Genomic DNA, 19,739 nt, shown 5'->3' on the forward strand with positions numbered 1-19,739 from the left:
GATTATAGTGAGAGTTGGGGAAATTAAGGGTTTTCGGGGACGCTGCCAGGGCCCAGGCTGCTGCCTTCCCGCCCTGTGCGTCACAGATGCCAGGCAGAGCCGCCTCCATGGGCCACTTGCCCCAGGCGGCCGGGCCGGCACACCACAGTGTATAAGGGGCTTTCTTCCACGGTCCTCCCTGGCCCTGGGAGTGCACAGGGCTCTGCGGCAGGCAGTGGGCAGGGGAACCGGGGCCCAGTGAAGGGCAAGGACCTGTCCCCGGCCCCAAAGGTCTAGGGCACTGGGGCCTCCATAGGAGCCAGGCCCATGGAGACCTTGTCCTGCTGGCCCGGGGCCCCAAGGCCTTGACCCCTGGTCAGCTTTCGGTCTGCACAGCCCAGGTCTGTGGCTGACCTTGGCCATCCAGGGCTCCTCCTTCGAAGGCACAGCTCATTCTGCCACCCCCGCTCACTCCTGGGCGCCTACTCTGCTCCCACCCTGCTGGTCCAGGAGACTCCAGGATGTCGCCCACGCTGTTCCTGCCCCAAAGGAACCACACTGGGGATGGGGTGGGGCCCAGACAAGGAAGGAAACACCTCTAAACCAGGCAGGAAGCGGAAACGCTAGGGCAGCAATTCCCATCCAACAGGGCTGGGGTTCAGGGAGGGAGGAAGCTTCAGTGGAGCGGCCCTGGGCGAGCCCTCCCCTCCCTGAGCCTCAGCGGCTTTGCTTCTTACTGAGGAGAAGGGGAACACCTGCCCCGCAGGTGCCGAATGAGACCACCGAGGGGGTCTGGGGCCGGCGCAAGCCCACGCGCTGCAAACGCTCAGTGAACCAGCCCCTGGTCCAGCCTCCTTCCGGCTCCACGACCTCTCCCAGGCGGGCGGCATCGCCGAGCCCTGACCCCCGGCAGGAGGGGCCCTGCCTGCACCCCGGCCACCCGCCGGGCACAGCGGCGGGTCCCCGATACTCAGGCCCCGCCCTGCCCCCCTCCCCCGTCCCACCCTCCCTTTCGCCGCAGGGACGCACGTGTTGGGGGCGAAGACCCTGCAACTCGGACCCAGGTGCTCAGGCCGGCTGCGTGGGGGGCAGGGCAGCACGCTGAGGCCGAGTCCCCGCCCCGCCCCGCCCCGCGAGTGCCCCCCGCGGCCAGGCAAGCGTTCCTGTTGGGGCCCCGGCGCACCGGCACCGGAGGGAGCGCCCCGGGCGGGGGAGATGACGCTGGGCCGTCGCCCCCCTAGCGGGAGGGGGGCACGCGGGCCGCCTCGGGCGCCGCGCGGAGACCGCCCTGCCGCGTGGGTGGTGCCCGCCCCGCCTCCGCGCCCGTGCCCGCGCCCTGCCCTCCTAGCTCGCAGGTACTCACCGCCCGGCGGAGCCGGCCCGGCCGCCGGCCACCCGTCCACATGGCCCCGGGGCAGCCGCGCTGCTCGCCGCCGCCGCCGCCGCCGCCGCGCTCGGGTCCCGCCGCCGCCGCCGCCGCCGCCCCCGGCCCGCGCCCTCCCCGCCGAGGCCGAGCGCGCCCGGAGCCGGCGCGGCCGGGGCTCCCCCACCCCGCCCGGCTTCCCGCAGGGAGCGCCCGCCCCCCGCCCCCAGCCCGGCTCCCCGCCAGCCCCGGCCCCGCGCAGCCGCGGCTGATTCAGCGGCTCCCCCCGCAGCGCCCTGCTGGGGCGCACTCGGGGGGCGCGGGGCCGGACTGGGGGCGCGGGGCGCCACGTGCGCACGGGAACCCGGGAGGGAATGGCGGCGGGACAGGGAATGAATGAACCCTCGTGAGCATGAATGGCAGAGCGCGTGAATGAATGAGTGCGGAGCGTGCGGGAGGAACGAATGAATGAGGAATGAATGCACAGGCCGAGCTTTGAGGGAAGGAGTGAATGAGCCCTTGAAGGCGGGAACCCTCAGTACTCACCTGGCCAACCCATTCACACACTCACTCCACCCCTCAACATTTATTGAACACCTCCTGTATACCAGCCCTGCTCTAGGCCCTGGGGATACCCCCCCTCCTGGAGCTCACGCTTCCCAGATTTAGAAAATTCAGGGAGAAGGGCGCGACCCGCCGAGTTCCCCCTGTCCCTTGCTCTGCCCCACTTCCCACTCGGTGGCCCACTCCACCACCGCAGATGCCTGCCCCACTTTCCCTCTCTGCCTGACCCTGCACACGTCTGCCAAGGTAGCCAAGTGATGGGGGAGGGGCACTCCCCTCCCCCACCCCGCCAGCAATCAGGCAGGGGAGGTGGTCTCTGGATGGGTCAGTGTTACTCCGGGAACCTCTAGCTGGAGCACCCCTATCCCTGCCCCCAGCGGAGCCCAAGGCTGGCCCCTTCCTAGCCCTGAGGAAGGGTGCAAGGTAAACGTCAGCCCTTCCTCCCTGAGGCATTGGGCAAGGTGACCTTGCTGGTCCAAGCCAGGCTGGGGCCTCCTCAAGAACCAGCCTCAGTTCTGAGGGCATCAGGGCTCCCTGGGGGCAGCTGGACAAGTCTGCCAGCCCACCCAGACCAGCAGCAGCCAGTATTCGAACCCTGGAAAAAAACACAAGGGGGCCAGAAAAGATCCTGGCTGGTGCGAAGAGAGGCCACAAAGCACAGGCACTTGACTCCTGTCCTCCGTCAGGACCTATGGGCCCATCGTTCACACGTGTTTATATAACTCCCAAGCACATGGCAGATTACAAGATGCTGCCAATGAATACTTTATATATTTTTTTGACTTTTTTTCATCATGGTAAAATATATACAACACAGAATTCATCTTAACCATTTTGAAGTGTACAGTTCAGTGGCATTAAGTACATTCACCTTGTTGTGCAACCATCACACCGCCATCCAGCTTATATTTTATGTGTTGTGTACTCTGCAGTTTCTATTCACTCATTTAATTAGGGGAGTAGGTTGCTACATTCAGGCATAGGACAGTGCTGTGAAAAGGCATTGATAGCAAGGGAAGTGAGAAAAACAATAAAAAGAGACAGGAAAAAAGAGCCAGCAGCTGACTGGAGCCATAAGTGTCGAGGCAAAGTCCTCTCTCTCCTCCCCCTCAGGCCCTGGGGATGTTGTTGAGTAACAAATGGAGAGAGGGAGGTGCAGGGTGGGGTGAGCATCAGAGAACAAGCTTCTGTCTCCAGGCGGGCACACAGGGTCTACAGATCAGGACAAGAGGAGAGGTGGCTGCTGGGGGGTGGGCTCTTTAAACCCCTCCTATAGGGCTGTTTTAGGCTCACGTGGGACCTGGGTTCCCCATCATGAATCGGGGCAGGCTCTGTGACCTCCACTCCTGCCCTTTAGGGTTCTGACACCGTTCAGGCCACAGGCAGGGGTGGCAGTAGCCCACAAGAGGCAGTGGGAGCCCAATCCCCCACCTGCCAGCCCTAATGTCCCTGCCCTCCCAGGTCCCAGGGGGACAACAGTAACGGTGGAGTGTGGATGAAGTGTGCACACAGGGCTCTGCCCACATTTCCTGCCCAGACACTGGTCCTGCTCAGATGGTGCCAGAACATTCGCCAGCAGCCCTGGCTCTGCTGCTGCCAACGCTGCAGATGGCTGGGGAGGCGGGGGAGGGGCGGGGGCGCCCATGCCCGGCTCTGGCAGCTTGCACACTTGAGCTTGGGGCCGGCTTGGGGAGGCCCCAGGAGAGCCCTTCCCCCACGCTGCACACCTAATCTCCACCCAGCAAGCCCTCTCTTCTCCCCTCCCCCAGCTCACTGATGATGGGAAGGAGGAGAGAATGCCAGCACTGGCTGGGGTGGGGGGGTCTCAGTTAACTCCCATGTGACCTTGTGAGGGAGGTGGCACTAGCCCTCTTGGGCTGATGGGAAAACTGAGGCTCAGAGAGACAAAGTCCCTTGCCTAAGGCCACTCAGCAAATAAGGGCTAAGCTGGGATTTAGTACCCTGGTCATTCTGGTCAGATGTTCACCCCCATTCAAGTCTCACCTTAGGACCCACCTCTAGGCATCTCTGAGGAGAAGGTCCAGATGATGCAACCTGAAGATCCTTGCAAGACGGACTGGTCTGGAAAGGCCTCTGAAGCCAGTGTAACAGGTGCCTGGAGCATCAGTGGCATCCAGGCAGGCTTCCTGGAGGAGGTGGGGTTTCAGGTGAAGGTGGAAAGAAGAGATAAAAGTGGCAGGGCTTGGAGACCATGCCCTGGGGCCGGGTAGGTCCCCTGTCCCCTGGCCTCCTGCCCTCATTTGGGCGTCTGTCCTGCCCTCTATCTCTCAATCCCGTTCCCTGGTTTTATTTTCTTCATGTCTCTTGCTACTCTCTGCTGTTACCTGGTTTACTTGTTTCTGCGTGTTTACTTGATCTCCTCAGCCGGAGTGTGTGCTTTGAGATGAGAGGCGGGGAGCTGGGGAGGAGAACGAACAAACGAGTGGAGGAATGATGGAGGGAGGGGAGGAGAGGGAGGGAGGCTTGGAGGAGGCCTCTGGTTGCGGTGGCCGAGTGGACGAGGGAGGACAGCAGATCAGGGGTCATTGAGAGTGAGGTTCCCGTAGACACCCGGGTGTAGGAGTCCAGCCCGTCCCTGCCTCGGGCTCCAGAGTTGGCCAGTCTGGCCAGATTCGAGCCTTCTGTGTTTCCTGCCGCCTCTTTCAGGCTGGGATGGAGAAGGTTCTTGGAATGTGAGCTCTGGACCTTGCGGCAGCTGAGAGGTTTGTTCACTCCATGCCCCTACGGCTGCTGTGACTTAGCCTCCAGGCTGCCCTGCAGGGTCAGGTGGAGCTGCCCTCCGCAGGGCCAACGCCCCCAAATCACTGCTGCCCCATCCTGTTGCCCTCACGGTCCCTCACTCGTTTCTCCTGGGAACACTTTCTTAAAAGTCAAGGATTCAGGGAATTCCCTGGTGGTCCAGTGGTTAGGGCTCCGTGCTTCCACTGCAGGGGGCATGGGTTCCATCGCTGGTTGGGGTACCAAGATCCTGCATGCCGCATGGTACAGCCAAAAAAAAAGGCAAGGATTCAGTGTCTGCTCCTGGGGGTAACCAGACTTCTGGGCAACCAAAGAACAAAATTGTACCCAATTCAGTCAAAAAAAATAGGGGCGTCAGCACCATGTAGTAAAGGCTCCAAGAAGAGTCCTGCCCTCTCCCGCCTCCCGTGGTCCCGGGCCCGCCTCACGGGATTGCATCCCACCCACAGGTCCCAGGGCCCAGCTTCTGGCCCAGGGCTGTCTTTGGGTTCGTCATCCTCCCTGCTGTGTCCCCACCCTGGGCCATCTCTGCGGGAAGCGGCAGCAGCCTCTCCAGGACTCTGCCCCGTGCTGGGCTGTCCTACCAGGTGAGGATGGACTGGGCGCTGTGACTTGGGCTCAGAAACTATAAGGAGGGGAAACATTTCTACCAAATATTTATCAAAACAAAACATGTGAATATACTTACTTATCACGCAGAAATAGACAAGCCAGGTCAGGCAGAGAAAAGAAATGAGGCAGCTCTGCTGGAAGGGGGGGCTTCCAGGCACCACAGGACATGGATCATTTCATCCCACCGGGGACAGCTCTGGTCAGTGCCTTGTTCTCCCTTCCTCTGGACCACCTGTAGCCCCTGGGGAAGGGTAGCGTCCAGATTCCTGCTGGGAAGAGGCACAGGCCTGGCAAGGGAGCCTCTCTCTGGGCCCTCCATCCTTGGGCCTGGGCGTGGTGAGAAACACGGAGCACGGGATGGCACCAAGGTGGCCTCACTGGGACGAAATTGCCACTAAGTGTATACCTGCCGCCAGTGGGCAGGTGTTAAGTAAGGTCACACTTGGGGACCCAGGCTTCTTCGGCAGCCTACCTGCTTGGTCCTGGTCCAGGCCTTGGCTCCTGGGGTGGGTGGGCTCTTGCCCTCCTGCCAGGCTGAGGGCCCTTCCACAGCTGGCCTCAGCTCCAGCCCCATTGTCAATGTCCACGCCCTCCTGTTTCTGGGCCTTTGCACCTGGTGTCCTCTCACCGTGGGATGCCTTTCCATGGAGTGTCCTCCTGGAAAACCCCTCATCTCAGCTCCCAAAGTTGTCTTCTCTCAGAAGAAGGTGTGACCCCAATCGGTGTATGTGGCTTCCAAACAGCAGTAGCCTGGGGGTCACCAAGCAGGTCGTAGGAGGGGGACCCTGTAGGGGCCTGGGCACTGGGGCAAGGAAATGGAGACCAGCCCTCTAAGAGGCTTAGGAGGCAGGAAGAGACCACGAGGCAGAGCCTGAGGTCAGGAATGGCCACAAGCCAGGCTGCCTGGAGGCTGAGCGCCAACTCCTGCTGTGCTTGTCTGGCGCTGTGCTGAATGGCATGGCTGATGGCGGGGGGCAAGGCAGTGCTGAGTGGGTCTGCTGGTCCAGCAGGGTGGACGCTGAGGATGCCTGGATCTGGGCAGGTCGCCACACCTGCTATTCCCAGCCCAGAAGCTCCCATCTCCAGGGAGCCCCCCCAGGTTCCCAACTGCTCCCTCTCTCTGAAACCTGCCTTACGTCTATTCTGGGCCCTGGACAGTGTCCCCAGTACCTTTCTCACCCTGTCCCTCTATTGTTCAAGAACCTGCAATGGCTCCCCACTGCCTGACACATCCCATCCGGCACTCCAGGCCTTCCATGGGCTTCCCTGAGTCTCCGGTGTGACTTGAACTCTTGACAGAGGTGGAAGCGCTTCTGATTCCTCATGTCCCTTCCAGACCGCCCTCTGCCCCCTTCCACCCCCAGGAATGCCCACTCAGCTACTTTTCCTCTTGTCCCAGCTCAGAACAGGAGACAACACTCAAATAAAATAAAAGCTCATGGGCTTCAGAGCCCCTGGAATGGTGAGGGTGGGCCCCGGGTGTGGGGTGGGGTCCGCATGGTGCCACCTCTGTCCAGATGTCCCCCCTTCCTGGCCCCCAGCACACACCGTTTCACCACTTCATTCTTCAATAGCTGTAAACCCTCTTCTCCAACCAGAGGGTGACCCCTTCTGGGGTCCCTTCTCTGTGGCTCCCACCCAGGACGATGCCAAGGTATGGGTGACCTGTAAGTCCCCTAGATGTCCAAACGGCCACTGGTTAGGCCTCTGGCCTGGGCCCCAGGAGACCGCGGTTCTGGTCCTGTCTGCCTGGGATTCCCCGGCAAGACATTCTCCCCTCTGATCTGTTTCTTCACCTGGAGGATGGGAACGAAGCCTGTGAGCCCAGGGACAGAGGAGTTTGCAGCCTCTGTCTGGGGGTCAAAGACCCCGGACGCCCCGTCTCTGGGACGCACCCCTCCGTGCCAGGCGTGGAGCCACGCAGACGGCGAGGTGGGCGTGCAGGCCGGGGCCGCTGGAACTGCGCGGGCTGCGCTTGGTGAAACTGGGCTGCAGAGGCGGACGCCAATTTTCCCCACTCCACTGGGCAGGAAAATTATTTCTTCGGATTCTTCTGTGTTCCCGCCAGTTCCGTGCCTGCGAGAGATCTAGAGGCTGGTCGGAACAGGGGCTGCAGCGAGCCTCAAAGTCACGCAGCATCAGGGACACCCGCTCCGGCCGCGATTGGAGGCCGAGGCAGCCTGCCCGCAGTGGCCGGAGCTCTTCGGGGCCCTGGAACATCTCCAGCTCCTCTTTCTCTGGGCTCTGCTCTGGCGGCGCCCCCGCCGGGGCGGTGGATTCGCTCTGGGCTTCTGAGGTCAAAAACGAGGGGTCCAAAAGAAAAGCGCGTGGGACCGCCCCGCGCGTCCTCTGCCCATTATTGCTGATCCCACAGCAGCCTTGCCAGGAAGAGTCTCAGCCCCACCTTAGAGGGGAAACCGAGGCACAGAGGATTAGGTGAAAGTTCCCAGCGGAAGAGGCTGCGATTTGTCTGCCACAACATCCGAGCTCTTCCCCGTAGCCAGTGGCCTCGCTTGTCCACAGATGGGGCCAGTCAGGCGGAGGGAAGCTGCAGCAGGTAAAGCAATGGAGACGGTCCCTGTACCGAAGCGCCCAGGGCAGAGAGGTCACGTCCGGGCGGTCAGACTCAGGGAGGACAACCAAAGCCTCCCGTCTGAGGGTGCGGGGCAGGGGTGGGGTCACAGCTGGGGTCCGGGAGCCCAGCGTGCTGCTCTGGGGCCGTGGGGCAGGGTGGCCAGGGACCGGGGCAGCCTAGGACACAGCTAGGGTGACTGACCCAGTTGGCACAGGACTGAGCGGGTTCCCGGGACCTGGGGCTTTCGGCTCTCAAATGGGACAGTCCTGGGCAAACCAGGATCAGTTGGTCACCCTAGGCAGATAAAGAACTTGCAATGGTTCAAGTCCAAAACGGTAGACTGGGAGGTAGTGGAAGCTGCAGGGCTAGAAGGAATCAAGTGCAGGGGGGAGGGCTTTGCCTCTGGAAGCATTTCTGGCTGGGAGGGAGGTCAGGTCGGCCTGTTCCAAGGGTCTGCCAGGAGCTGAGCACAGTCCCGAGGGACTTGGGGGCTTTTCCTGGTGGAGCTGCCCCTCCGGGACCCGGTCTCGGATCCCGCTCCTCCTCAGGGCAGCCACCCCCGGATGCTGGGTCCGGCCTCTGGGCCATCTGGATAGCCATCCCTTCGTTGCTAGCGTCTCTCTGGCCAAACGAGCACCCCAGGAGGCAGAGGGAGCACAGTCAGGGCTTCATTCAGATCTCAGCTTGGCCTCATCCTTTCCCTGAGAGAGGCCATTTGCAGCTTGAGCCTTTTTTTCTGCATCTGCAAGATTGCATACTGACCTTTCTCTGCAAAGATGCTGTGAAGCTGGAAGACTTGAAATAAGGTCTGTGGAGGCCCTGGCACACCGAGGGAGTGTAACTTCTCCTGGGCATTGGGTCCGGGAGCAAGGAGCTTGGAAACAAATGGAACAAGTTTGAATTGCTGAGCAGGAGGACAGGGGCTGGATAGGGGCTCCCAGACTCCAGTCAGCCCCCGGGGGCCCTGTCCACAGTCCCCAGGGGGTGTTAACCCAGAGACTGCACTTGTGGCCAGTGTCTCCCACCCACATGGCTCCCTCCCTCCCTCCTGAAGAGAACCTTGCTCTGGGGGCGGAGGCCCAGGCCCAGCCGAAGGACTACATTTTCCAGCCATCCTCACAGCCAGGACGGCCAGGTGAATCGTGTGGGGAATTGTGTGGAAGAAGTTTGTTATAAGGGAGTTGTTGTTGTTGTTGTTTTCTTACAGCATTATTAAGGCACAATTGACTTACAATAATCTGCTCACACGTAAACTGCACAAGTTGATAAGTTTCGCCATGTATGTCAGGAAACCATCACCACAATCAAGATGGCAAACATTTCCATCAACTGCAAACATTTCCTCTTGCCTCTTTGCAAGGCGTGCATCACTTCCCCCCGTCCCCAGGCAACCCCTGATCTGCTTTCTACCATTACAGATTAGCTTGCACTTTCTAGAGTTCTATATAAGTGAAATCCTACAGTGTGTATTCGCTCTCCTTTTTTTATTTTTTATTTTTGGCTGGGGGAGTTCTGGCTCTTTCCACTCAGCATAATGATTTTGAGATTCATCCATGCTATTGGGTGTATCAGTAGTTCATTCTTCTTTATTGTTGAGTCATATTCCACTGTATGAATAAGCTATCATTTGTTTATCCATTTCCCTATTAATGGACATTTGGGTTTTTCCACTCTTTGGCTATGATAAGCAAAGCTACTGTGAACATTTGGGTCCAAGTTTGTGTGTGGACATATTGCTTTAGTTTCTCTTGGGAAAATACCTCAGAGTGGAATGGCTTGATCATATAGTAGGTGTATCTCTAACTTGTTAAAAAATTGCCAAACTGTTTTCAAAGTGGCTGCACCATTTTACATTCCCAGCAGCCAAGTATGAAAGATCCAGCTGTTCCACATCCCTGCCAACATTGGATATGGTGAGTCTTTTAAATTTTAGCCATTCATAGCGGATGTGTGCTGATACCTCACTGTGCTTTTAATTCTCATTTTTTGAATGACTGCTGATGTTAAGAATCAATTTTAGTGAAGTGTCTGTTCAAATCATTTGCTTATTTCTTAGTTGGATTGTTTGAGTTATTATTATTCAGTTATAACTGCTCTCTCTATATTCTGGACATGAGTTCATTGTCAGAGACCTGTTTTACAAATACTCTTGGGCTTCACTGGTGGCACAGTGGTTAAGAATCCTCCTGCCAATGCAGGGGACACAGGTTCGAGCCCTGGTCTGGGAAGATCCCACATGCTGCGGAGCAGCTAAGCCCGTGCACCACAGCTACTGAAGCCCGCGTGCCTAGAGCCCGTGCTCCGCAGCAAGAGAAGCCACCACAATGAGAAGCCCGCGCACCGCAACAAAGAGTAGCCCCCGCTCGCAGCAACTAGAGAAAGCCCGCGCGCAGCAACGAAGACCCAAGGCAGCCAAAATTAAATAAATAAGTAAATTAAAAAAAACCCAAACCAAACAAATACTCTTTACCTGGCTTTTTTTTTTTTTTTTTTTTTGCAGTACGCAGGCCTCTCACTGTTGTGGCCTCTCCCGTTGCGGAGCACAGGCTCCGGACGTGCAGGCTCAGCAGCCATGGCTCACGGGCCCAGACACTCCACGGCATGTGGGATCCTCCCGGACCGGGGCACGAACCCGTGTCCCCTGCCTCGGCAGGCGGACTCTCAACCACTGCACCACCAGGGAAGCCCCTCTTTACCAGGCTTTTGCTTGCCTTTTAACTTTCTTAAAACTTTTTATTTTTTTTTATTTTTGGCTGTGTTGGGTCTTCGTTGCTGTGCACAGGCTTTCTTAGTTGCAGCGAGCAGGGGCTACTCTTCCTTGCGGTGCGTGGGCTTCTCATTGCAGTGGCTTCTCTTCTTGTGGAGCACAGGATCTAGGCGCGCAGGCTTCAGTAGTTGTGGCTTGCGGGCTTAGTTGCTCCGTGGCATGTGGGATCTTCCCAGACCAGGGCTTGAACCCGTGTCCCCTGCATTGGCAGGGGGATTCTTAACCACTGTGCCACCAGGGAAGTCCCAAAACTGTCTTTTGAAGAGTAATGTTTTGATAAAGTCCACATTATCAATTTTTAAAAATAATTTGTATTTATTGTGTTAAGAAATCCTACCTAGCCAATTGTTTGTTGCTAGTATGTAGAAATACAATTGGCTTTGTATCTGGCAATCTTGCTAATCTCACAGATTAGTTCTAATAGCATTTTTTGTAAACTCCTTAGAAATTTTTACGTAGGTGACCATGACATCTGTGTGTAAAGTGTAGTTTTACTTCTTTCTTTACATCAGTATGATTCGTGTTTTGTTTTGTTGTCTTGCCTTATTGCACGAGCTAGGAACTCCACTACAGTGTTGGATAGAAGTGGTAAGAGTGGACACCCTTACCTTGCTCTTTGTATTGGGGGCAAGCATTGAATTCTTCACTATTGAGTGTAACTTAGTATTAAGCTGTTAGGTTTTTCTTAGATGCCTTTTTCAGGTTAAGAAAGTTCCTTTCTGGGACTTCCCTGGTGGTCCAGTGGTTAAGACTCCACACTTCCACTGCAGGGGGCATGGATTTGATCTCTGGCTGGGGAACTAAGATCACACAGTGTGGCAAAAAAAAAAAAAAAAAAAAAAAAAAAATTCCTTTCTGTTCCTAGTTTACTGAGTCTTTTTAATTTTAATTAATTAATTAATTAATTATTTTTTGGCAGTGTTGGGTCTTTGTTGCTATGTGCGGGCTTTCTCTAGTTGCGGCGAGTGGGGGCCACTCTTCGTTGCAGTGTGTGGGCTTCTCATTGTCGTGGCTTCTCTTGTTGCGGAGCACAGGCTCCAGGCACACAGGCTTCAGTAGTTGTGGCACGTGGGCTCAGTAGTTGTGGCTCGTGGGCTCTAGAGCTCAAGCTCAGTAGTTGTGGCGCACGGGCTTAGTTGCTCTGCGGCATGTGGGATCTTCCCGGACCAGGGTTCGAACCCGTGTCCCCTGCATTGGCAGGCGGGCTTTTAACCATTGCGCCACCAGGGAGGCCCTACTGAATCTTTATTAGGAATGAAAGTTGAAATTTGTCAAAAAAATTTTTGCGTCTGTTGAGATGATCATATATATATATATGATCATATATATATGCATATATATTTTAGTTTGTCAATATGCTGAATCACAATGATTGATTTTCAAATGTTAAACCAATCTTATATTGCTGGGATAAACCCTACTTTGACATGATGTCATTCTTTTTTATACTTTGTTGAATTCCACTTGCAAATATTTTGTTAAGAACTTTTGTGTCTATGTTCACGAGGAATATCGGTCTGTAGATTTCTTTTCCTGTAATGTTGTTGTCTAGTTTTGGTATCAGGGTAATGCTGGCCTCAAAAGATAAGTTGGAAAGTTTTCTCGTCTTCTACGTTTTGGGAGAGTTTCTTTAGAATGGGTATTATCTCTTCCTTAAGTGTTTGGTAGAATTTGCCAGAAAAGCCATCTGGGTCTGGAATTTTCTTTGTGGAAGATTTTTAACTACAAATATTTATTTAATAGATATGGGGTTATTCAGATATCAATTTATTCTTGAGAGAGCTTCAGTAGTTCAGATCCTTCAAAGAATTTGTTCAGTTCACTTAAGTTGTCAACTTTTTTGGCATAAAGTTGTTCAAAATATTCACCTGTTATCCTTTAAGTTCTGTAGGATCCATAATGATGTCCCCTTTCTTATTCCTGAGATTGGTAATGTATGTTTTCTCTTCTTTTTTCTCTGATCGGTCTGGTCAGAGATTTGTCAAGTTTATTGACTTCTTCAAGACCTAGCTTTTGGTTTCATTGATTTTTAAAATTGTTTTAGCGTTTTCTATTTCATTGATTTCTGCTCTTTATAATTTCCTTTCTTCTGTTTACTTTGGGTTTTTCTCTTCTTTTCTCTAGTTTCTTAAGGTGAATACTGATGTCACTAATTTGAGACTTTTCTTCTTTTATATATAAGCATTTAGTGCTATAACTTTCCCTCCAACCATCACTTTAGCTTCATCCCACACATTTTTATATGCTGTGTTTTCACTGTATTCAGCTTAAAATATTTCCCAATTTCCATTGTGATTTCTTCTTTGACCCATGGCTTGTTTAGGAGTGTGTTGTTTAGTGTCCAAATGTTTGGTGATTTCTAGGCATCTCTCTGTTATTGATTTCTAATTTAATTCCATTGTGATAGGCGAACATACTTTGTAGGATACTTTGTAGGATTTCAATTCTTTAAACTTCATTGAGATTTGTTGATGGCCCAAAATATGTTTTATCTTGGTAAATGTTTTGTGTACACTTAAGAAGAATGTGTATTCTGCTTTTGTTGAGTAGTGGTCTATAAATGTCAAGTTCATTGATATTATTGTTCAAATCTTCTATATCCGTATTGATTTTCTGTCTCTTCTATCAATTATTGAGAGAATTGTGTCAAAATCTCCAGTTGTAATTGTGGATTTGTATTTTTCTTTGCTATCAGCTCTTGCATCATGCATCTTGAAGTGTTGTTACTAGGTACGTAAACATTAAGATTGTTAAGATTGTCCTCAAGCTGAACTCTTGAGGAATTAAAGTCTTTATCACTATGAAACTACCCTCTTTATTCCTGTTAATATTCTTTACTCTTAAATCTACTTTGTATGTTCCTAAGATAGCCACTTCAGCTTTCTTTTGACAAGTGTTAATACAGTATATTTTTCTATATATATTTTACTGTTAATCTATCTATGCCTTTATACTTAGAGTGGGTTTCTTGTACATACTGTATAATTGAGTCTTGCTTGTTCATCTTATCTGAAAATCTATGCTTTTTAATTGGTCAGTTTAGACAATTTGTATTTAGTATGATGATTATTATGGTTAGGTTTAAATTGATTATCTTAATACTTATTTTCTATTTGGCCCATCTATTCTTAGTTCCCTTTTCCTATTTTCCTGCCTTCTTTTTTGATTAATAGAGTAATATTTATTATTCCATTTTACCCTTTTTTAGCTTAACAGCTGTGCTTCTTTTGTTGTGTATGTGTTGTTGTGGTTTAGTGGTTTAGATCTTACATCTTTAATTTATCACACTCTACCTTCAAATAACATTGTATTATTACTTCATGGTTAATATAAGAACCTTAACATGATACACTTCCATTTCCCCCCATTCTAGACTTCAGGTTATTTTGTTGTACATTTTACTTCTGCATATACTATAAGCTCCACAGTTTGTTTCCCCCCCCCTTTAAACAGTAAATCAGTTTGTAAAGAGATTTTTAAAAATAAGAAAAAAAAGCCATTTATCTTTACCTACATAATAGCTATTTCTGGTGCTCTTCATTCCTTTTTGTAGATCCAGATTCCTTCTGTTATCATTTTCCTTCTGTTTGAAGGACTCCCTTTAACATTTTGAGCTGTTCTGCTGGTGATGGGTTCCCTCCAATTATGATGGTCTGAAAAAGTCTTTATTTTACCTCCAAGTTTGAAAAGAATTTTCACTGAGCATTAAGTTTAAGGTGGTCAGCTTTTATTCTTACAATAAAGCTGTTGATCCATTTCCTTTTAGCTTGGATTATTTCCAACAAGAAATCTAGTCTTATCTTTTTTTTTGCTGTACATAATTTGTCTTTCTATTCTACTTTTATGGGTTTTCAGCAATTTGATTATAATATGGCCTGGTGTAGTTTTCTTTACCTGCTTGAGGTTCAGTGAGATTCTTTGCTTTGTTTTGTTCCCTGCTTGGGGTTCACTGAGGTTTTTGGATCTGTAGATTTATACTTTTCATCAAATTTAGAAAAATTTCGGTCATTATATCTTCAATTATTTTTTCTGTCCCCTCTCCTTTTTTCTCCCTGTGACCCCAGTTACTTGTGTGTTGGGCCAGTTGATGTTGTCCCACAGGTCAGTGATCTTCTGTTCATTTTTTAACCCAGTCATTTTCTTCTCTATGTTTAATTTTGGGTAGTTTTTATTGCTGTGGCTTCCAGTTCACCAATCTTTCATTTTGAAGTGTTTAATATGCTGTTAAATCCCACCTAGTGTATTTTTCCATCTTGCACATTGTATTTTTTTTTTTTTTTTGGTTTGAGAACACCTTTTTTTTAAAAAAAAAAATTCTCTTCCATTACAGTTTATCACAGGATATTGAATATAGTTCCCTGTGCTATACATTAGGACCTTGTTGTCTATCCACTGTATATGTAATAGTTTGCATCTACCAACCCCAAACTCCCAGTCCATCCCTCTCCCTTCGCCTCTCTCCCTTGGCAACCACAAGTCTGTTCTCTACGTCTATGAGTGAGTTTCTGTTTTGTAGATAGTTTCATTTGTGCCATATTTAGATTCCACATATAAGTGATATCATATGGTACTTGTCTTTCTCTTTCTGACTTACTTCACTTAGTATGATAATCTCTAGTTGCATCCATGTTGCCGCAAATGGCATTATTTTGTTCTTTTTTTATGGCTGAGTAGTATTCTGCTGTATATATGTACCACATCTTCTTTATCCATTCACCTGTTGATGGACATTTAGGTTGTTTCCATGTTTTGGCTATTGTGAATAGTGCTGCTATGAACATAGGGTGCATGTATCTTTTTTTTTTTTTGACTGAGTTGGGTCTTCATTGCTGTGTGCGGACTTTCCCTAGTTGCAGTGAGCGGGGGCTACTCTTCGTTGTGTTACGCGGGCTTCTCATTGTCGTGGCTTCTCTTGTTGCTGAGCATGGGCTCTAGGCGCACAGGCTTCAGTAGTTGTGGCACGTGGGCTTAGTAGTTGTGGCTTGCGGGCTCTAGAACTCAGGCTCAGTAGTTGTGGCGCATGGGCTTAGTTGCTCCGTGGCATGTAGGATCTTCCTGGGCCAGGGCTCGAACCCATGTCCCTTGCATTGGCAGGCAGATTCTTAACCACTACGTCACCAGGGAAGCCCTCATGTATGTTTTTGAATTATAGTTTTGTCCAGGTATATTCCCAGGGGTGGGATTGCTGGATCATATTGTAATTCTATTTTTAGTTTTCTGAGAACCTCTGTACTGTTTTCCATAATGGCTGTACCAACTTACATTCCCACCAACAGTGTAGGAGGGTTCCTTTTTCTCCACACCCTCTCCAACACTTGTTATTTGTAGACCTTTTTTTTTTTTTTTTTTTTTTTTGCGGTACGCGGGCCTCTCACTGTTGTGGCCTCTCCCGTTCGGCGCACAGGCTCCGGACGCGCAGGCTCAGCGGCCATGGCTCACGGGCCCAGCCGCTCCGTGGCATGTGGGATCTTCCTGGATCGGGGCACAAACCCGTGTCCCCTGCATTGGCAGGTGGACTCTCAACCACTGCACCACCAGGGAAGCCCTGTAGACATTTTTGATGATAGCTATTCTGACCAATATGAGGTGGTACCTCATTGTGGTTTTGATTTGCATTTCTCTAATAATTAGTGATGTTGAGCATCTTTTCATGTTGCACATTGTATATTTTAACTCTAAAAGCTCAATTTGGGCCTTTTAAAATATATTCTATTTCTTTCATTTTCATGCTCATGATTTCTTCTACCTTCTTGTACATATACCTATTTTATCATCCTTTTTCCTCATTCTATCATCAGGTCATTTATGGATTCATTTATATTGATTTATTTGTCTTCTTATGGATCCTATTTTCCTCTTCTTTGCATTCCTGGTACTTTTTTTTTTTTTTTTTTTTTTTGTGCGGTACACGGGCCTCTCACTGCTGTGGCCTCTCCCGTTGCGGAGCACAGGCTCCGGACGTGCAGGCCCAGTGGCCCTGGCTCACGGGCCCAGCCGCTCCGCAGCATGTGGGATCTTCCCGGACCGGGGCACGAACCCATGTCCCCTGCATCAGCAGGCGGACTCTCAACCACTGCGCCACCAGGGAAGCCCATTCCTGGTAATTTTTTATTAGATGCCAGGCATTGTCATTTTCCTTTGTTAGGTGCTAGAGTTTTTCATATTTCTTTAAATAGTTTTGGCTTTGTTCTGAGCTGTAGTTACTTGGAGACAATTTGATTCTTTCACGGTTTACTTTTAAGCTTTGAGGCAGATCCAGGTCAGCCTTTAGTCTAGGGCTAATTGGGCACAACCATGAGGGCAATAGTCTTCTGAGGACTCTACTTATGCCCTGTTGTTATGAAGTCTTTCCACTTGGGCTGGTGGGAAGATAAACTACTCTCATCCCTGTACAAGTCCAGGGGATTGTTCTCCATCTTCCATTCTTTCTTCGGCCTTGGTAGTTTCCTCACACTCATGCACTGATCAGTACTTAGCTAAAGACTGGAGGACAACCCTCTGCAGATCTCTGAAGCTCTTTATCTCTGTGCAGCTCTCTCTTCTCTGGTGTTCTAGATTGTGAATTATAGATGTCTTGGACGCTCTGATCTCTGTGTCCCAGCTCAGAGACACTGTTGGGCTCTGAGTAGGCTTCCCTTCTCTGGATGTGGCCTGGAAACTGTGTCTAGGGGACATTCGTAGTGCTCACCTCATGTGTTTACCTTCTCTCAGAGCTCCCTATCCTGGGCTGCCTTCTTTTACTTATTTATTTATTTATTTATTTATTTATTTATTTTTGCTGTGTTGGGTCTTCGTTTCTGTGCGAGGGCTTTCTCCAGCTGCGGCAAGCGGGGGCCACTCTTCATCGCGGCACGCAGGCCTCTCACTATCGCGGCCTCTCCTGCCGCGGAGCACAGCCTCCAGATGTGCAGGCCCAGCAGTCATGGCTCACGGGCCCAGCCGCTCCGCGGCATGTGGGATCCTCCCAGACCAGGGCTCGAACCCGTGTCCCCTGCACCAGCAGGCAGACTCTCAACCACTGCGCCACCAGGGAAGCCCCCTGGGCTGCCTTCTATCCACTCTTTGAAAAACCACAGTTTCATAAGTGTGTGTGTGTGTGTGTGTGTGTGTGTGTGTGTGTGTGTGTAGATTAAGATTGGAGGGTAAATCTTATCCCTGTTACTCAATTTTGGCTGGAAATGGAAGTGCTTTGCATGACTTCAGTGAAGGGAGACAGCTGGGAAAAGTCTCCCTTTACATTCCCCCTTCCTCTTTCCTGTTATCTGGGATTAAGACATGATGGCTGGAGCTCCAGGAGCTTTCTTAGATCAGGAGGTGACTTACAGGATGGAAGCTACCTTCTAAGGATGTAGGAAGAGAGAGATGGATGGAAGGAGCCCAGGACCCAGCCATGCCAGCTCTGCACGGCCAACTTCTCAATTTCTTTTCCTTGAGAAAATAAATCCTTGTGTGTTTAATCCTCATTATTTTGTGCTTTCTGCTTTGCAGCCAAACCTGATTCTAATGGATACAGCCCCTCATCCCATCCCACCCCAATTTTCCTCTCAAATGTCCAGTCAAAGAGTGCCCAAAGGATGTGGCTACACAGTGAGGAGTGGCGAGGCTGGCATTGCCCCTGACCACCGGTCATTCCATCTGGCTTGGGTCTGGGCAGGTCTGGCCTTCCCTCCCACCCTCTATAGCTGGCCCATGGGTGGCCTTTGCTCTGGGCTCTACTTCCTGACCCTGCTCGTGCTCCTTGGATCCCACCCCCAGCCATGGTCCCGCACTCCTGGGCCCCACTCACCTTACAAGGTGCAGTGGTGGGGACTTCCCTGGTGGCGCAGTGGTTAAGAATCCACCTGCCAATGCAGGGGACACGGGTTCGATCCCTGGTCCGGGAAGATCCCAGATGCCACGGAGCAACTAAGCTCGTGCGCCACACCTACTGAAGCCCGCGCGCCTTAGAGCCCGTGCTCCGCCAACAAGAGAAGCCACCGCAATGAGAAGCCCGCGCGCCACAATGAAGAATAGCCCCCATCCGCTGCAACTAGAGAAAGCCCGCGTGCAGCAATGAAGACCCAACACAGCCAAAAATAAATAAATAAATGAATGAATAAATTTATTTTTTAAAAAAAGGTGCAGATGGTGTGGCTGTGTGGCAGTGGGGAGGGTGGTCCAATGGGATGAGTGGTGCAGTGGCAGAGTCGTGCATGGGGGGCGAGGGTTTGGTGGTTTGGTGGCACAAGCAGGCAGCAGAGGTGGTGCAGGCGATGTGGGTGGTGCAGTGCAAGGGTGTGGCTTTGGTGCAGATGGTCTGACTTCGCTTCCACTTCGGCCTCCTGCTGACTGTGGTCCCCTGGCAAGGGCGGCCGGTGCTGACTGCGGTCCCCTGGCAAGGGCGGCTGACGCTGACTGCGGTCCCCTGGCAAGGGTGGCCAGTGCTGATGGGAGTTGTCCACCCACACCCTTCTACTGACTCCCTTGCCCGCCCTTCCTCCTCGCCAAGGGCACATCTATTTGCTCTGGTCATCTGGCTTCCTGCACGCAGCCACCAAGCCAATCACAGCAGTGCCATTGCCCTCCCCAGCAGTGGTCTGGGAAAGCCACTGGGGCAGGTTGAGGAGACCAGAGGAGAGTGTGCAGGGGTCTGTGGGGACCCATCAAAGAGACTCACAGCAAAGACAGCACCTCTTTCCCCTGAAGATGTGTTGGGGATGCAGGTGACATCGGGAACCCAGGGCTGCCCTAGGGCAGGTGGAAGCCAGGTCGACATGCCACGGCTAGGAGAACAGACAGAGGGAGGGGTCTGAGTCCTGGTGATACCGTCAAGGTGCGGTCCCCTTCCTTGGGTGACACGCCTTCCTGTGGCTTGAGGCAGTCACATCCTGCAGGTCAGTGTCCCTGGTTGTGAAGCAGGGACAAGAGTCACCATTTGCCACGTGGTCATGAGGAGCAAAGGGCCCAAGCCGGGGACCCCCAACCAACTTGGGCACAGTGTGCACCCCCGAATGCTTGCTTTCCTCCCTTGAACAGGAGGCGGTGTCCATGGCAAGAAACACTTGGGTCCTGGATGCCCACCTGGGGGCACACAGAGGACTTCAGTATTATCTGTAATGTTTCTATATCCTGCGTTGAAA

The 19,739-nt window shown here is 51.8% G+C and overlaps 1 protein-coding gene across 4 annotated transcripts in view; it reads right to left on the reverse strand.

Moving 5' to 3' along the window:
* Nucleotides 1–1,384, reverse strand: part of BEGAIN (brain enriched guanylate kinase associated) — a gene marked incomplete at both ends in the record, with an annotated part of 44,398 nt that extends 43,014 nt beyond the window's left edge. For all 4 annotated transcript variants that reach the window (XM_079699345.1, XM_079699342.1, XM_079699340.1 and 1 more), the window contains one exon: nt 1,343–1,384. In XM_079699345.1, coding sequence (XP_079555471.1) covers nt 1,343–1,384 — 42 coding nt within the window. The remainder of the gene's footprint in view (nt 1–1,342) is intronic.
* Nucleotides 1,385–19,739: the final 18,355 nt, after the last annotated feature.

Source organism: Hyperoodon ampullatus (assembly GCF_949752795.1).
Source record: "Hyperoodon ampullatus genome assembly, chromosome: 3".
NCBI lineage: Eukaryota > Metazoa > Chordata > Mammalia > Artiodactyla > Ziphiidae > Hyperoodon > Hyperoodon ampullatus.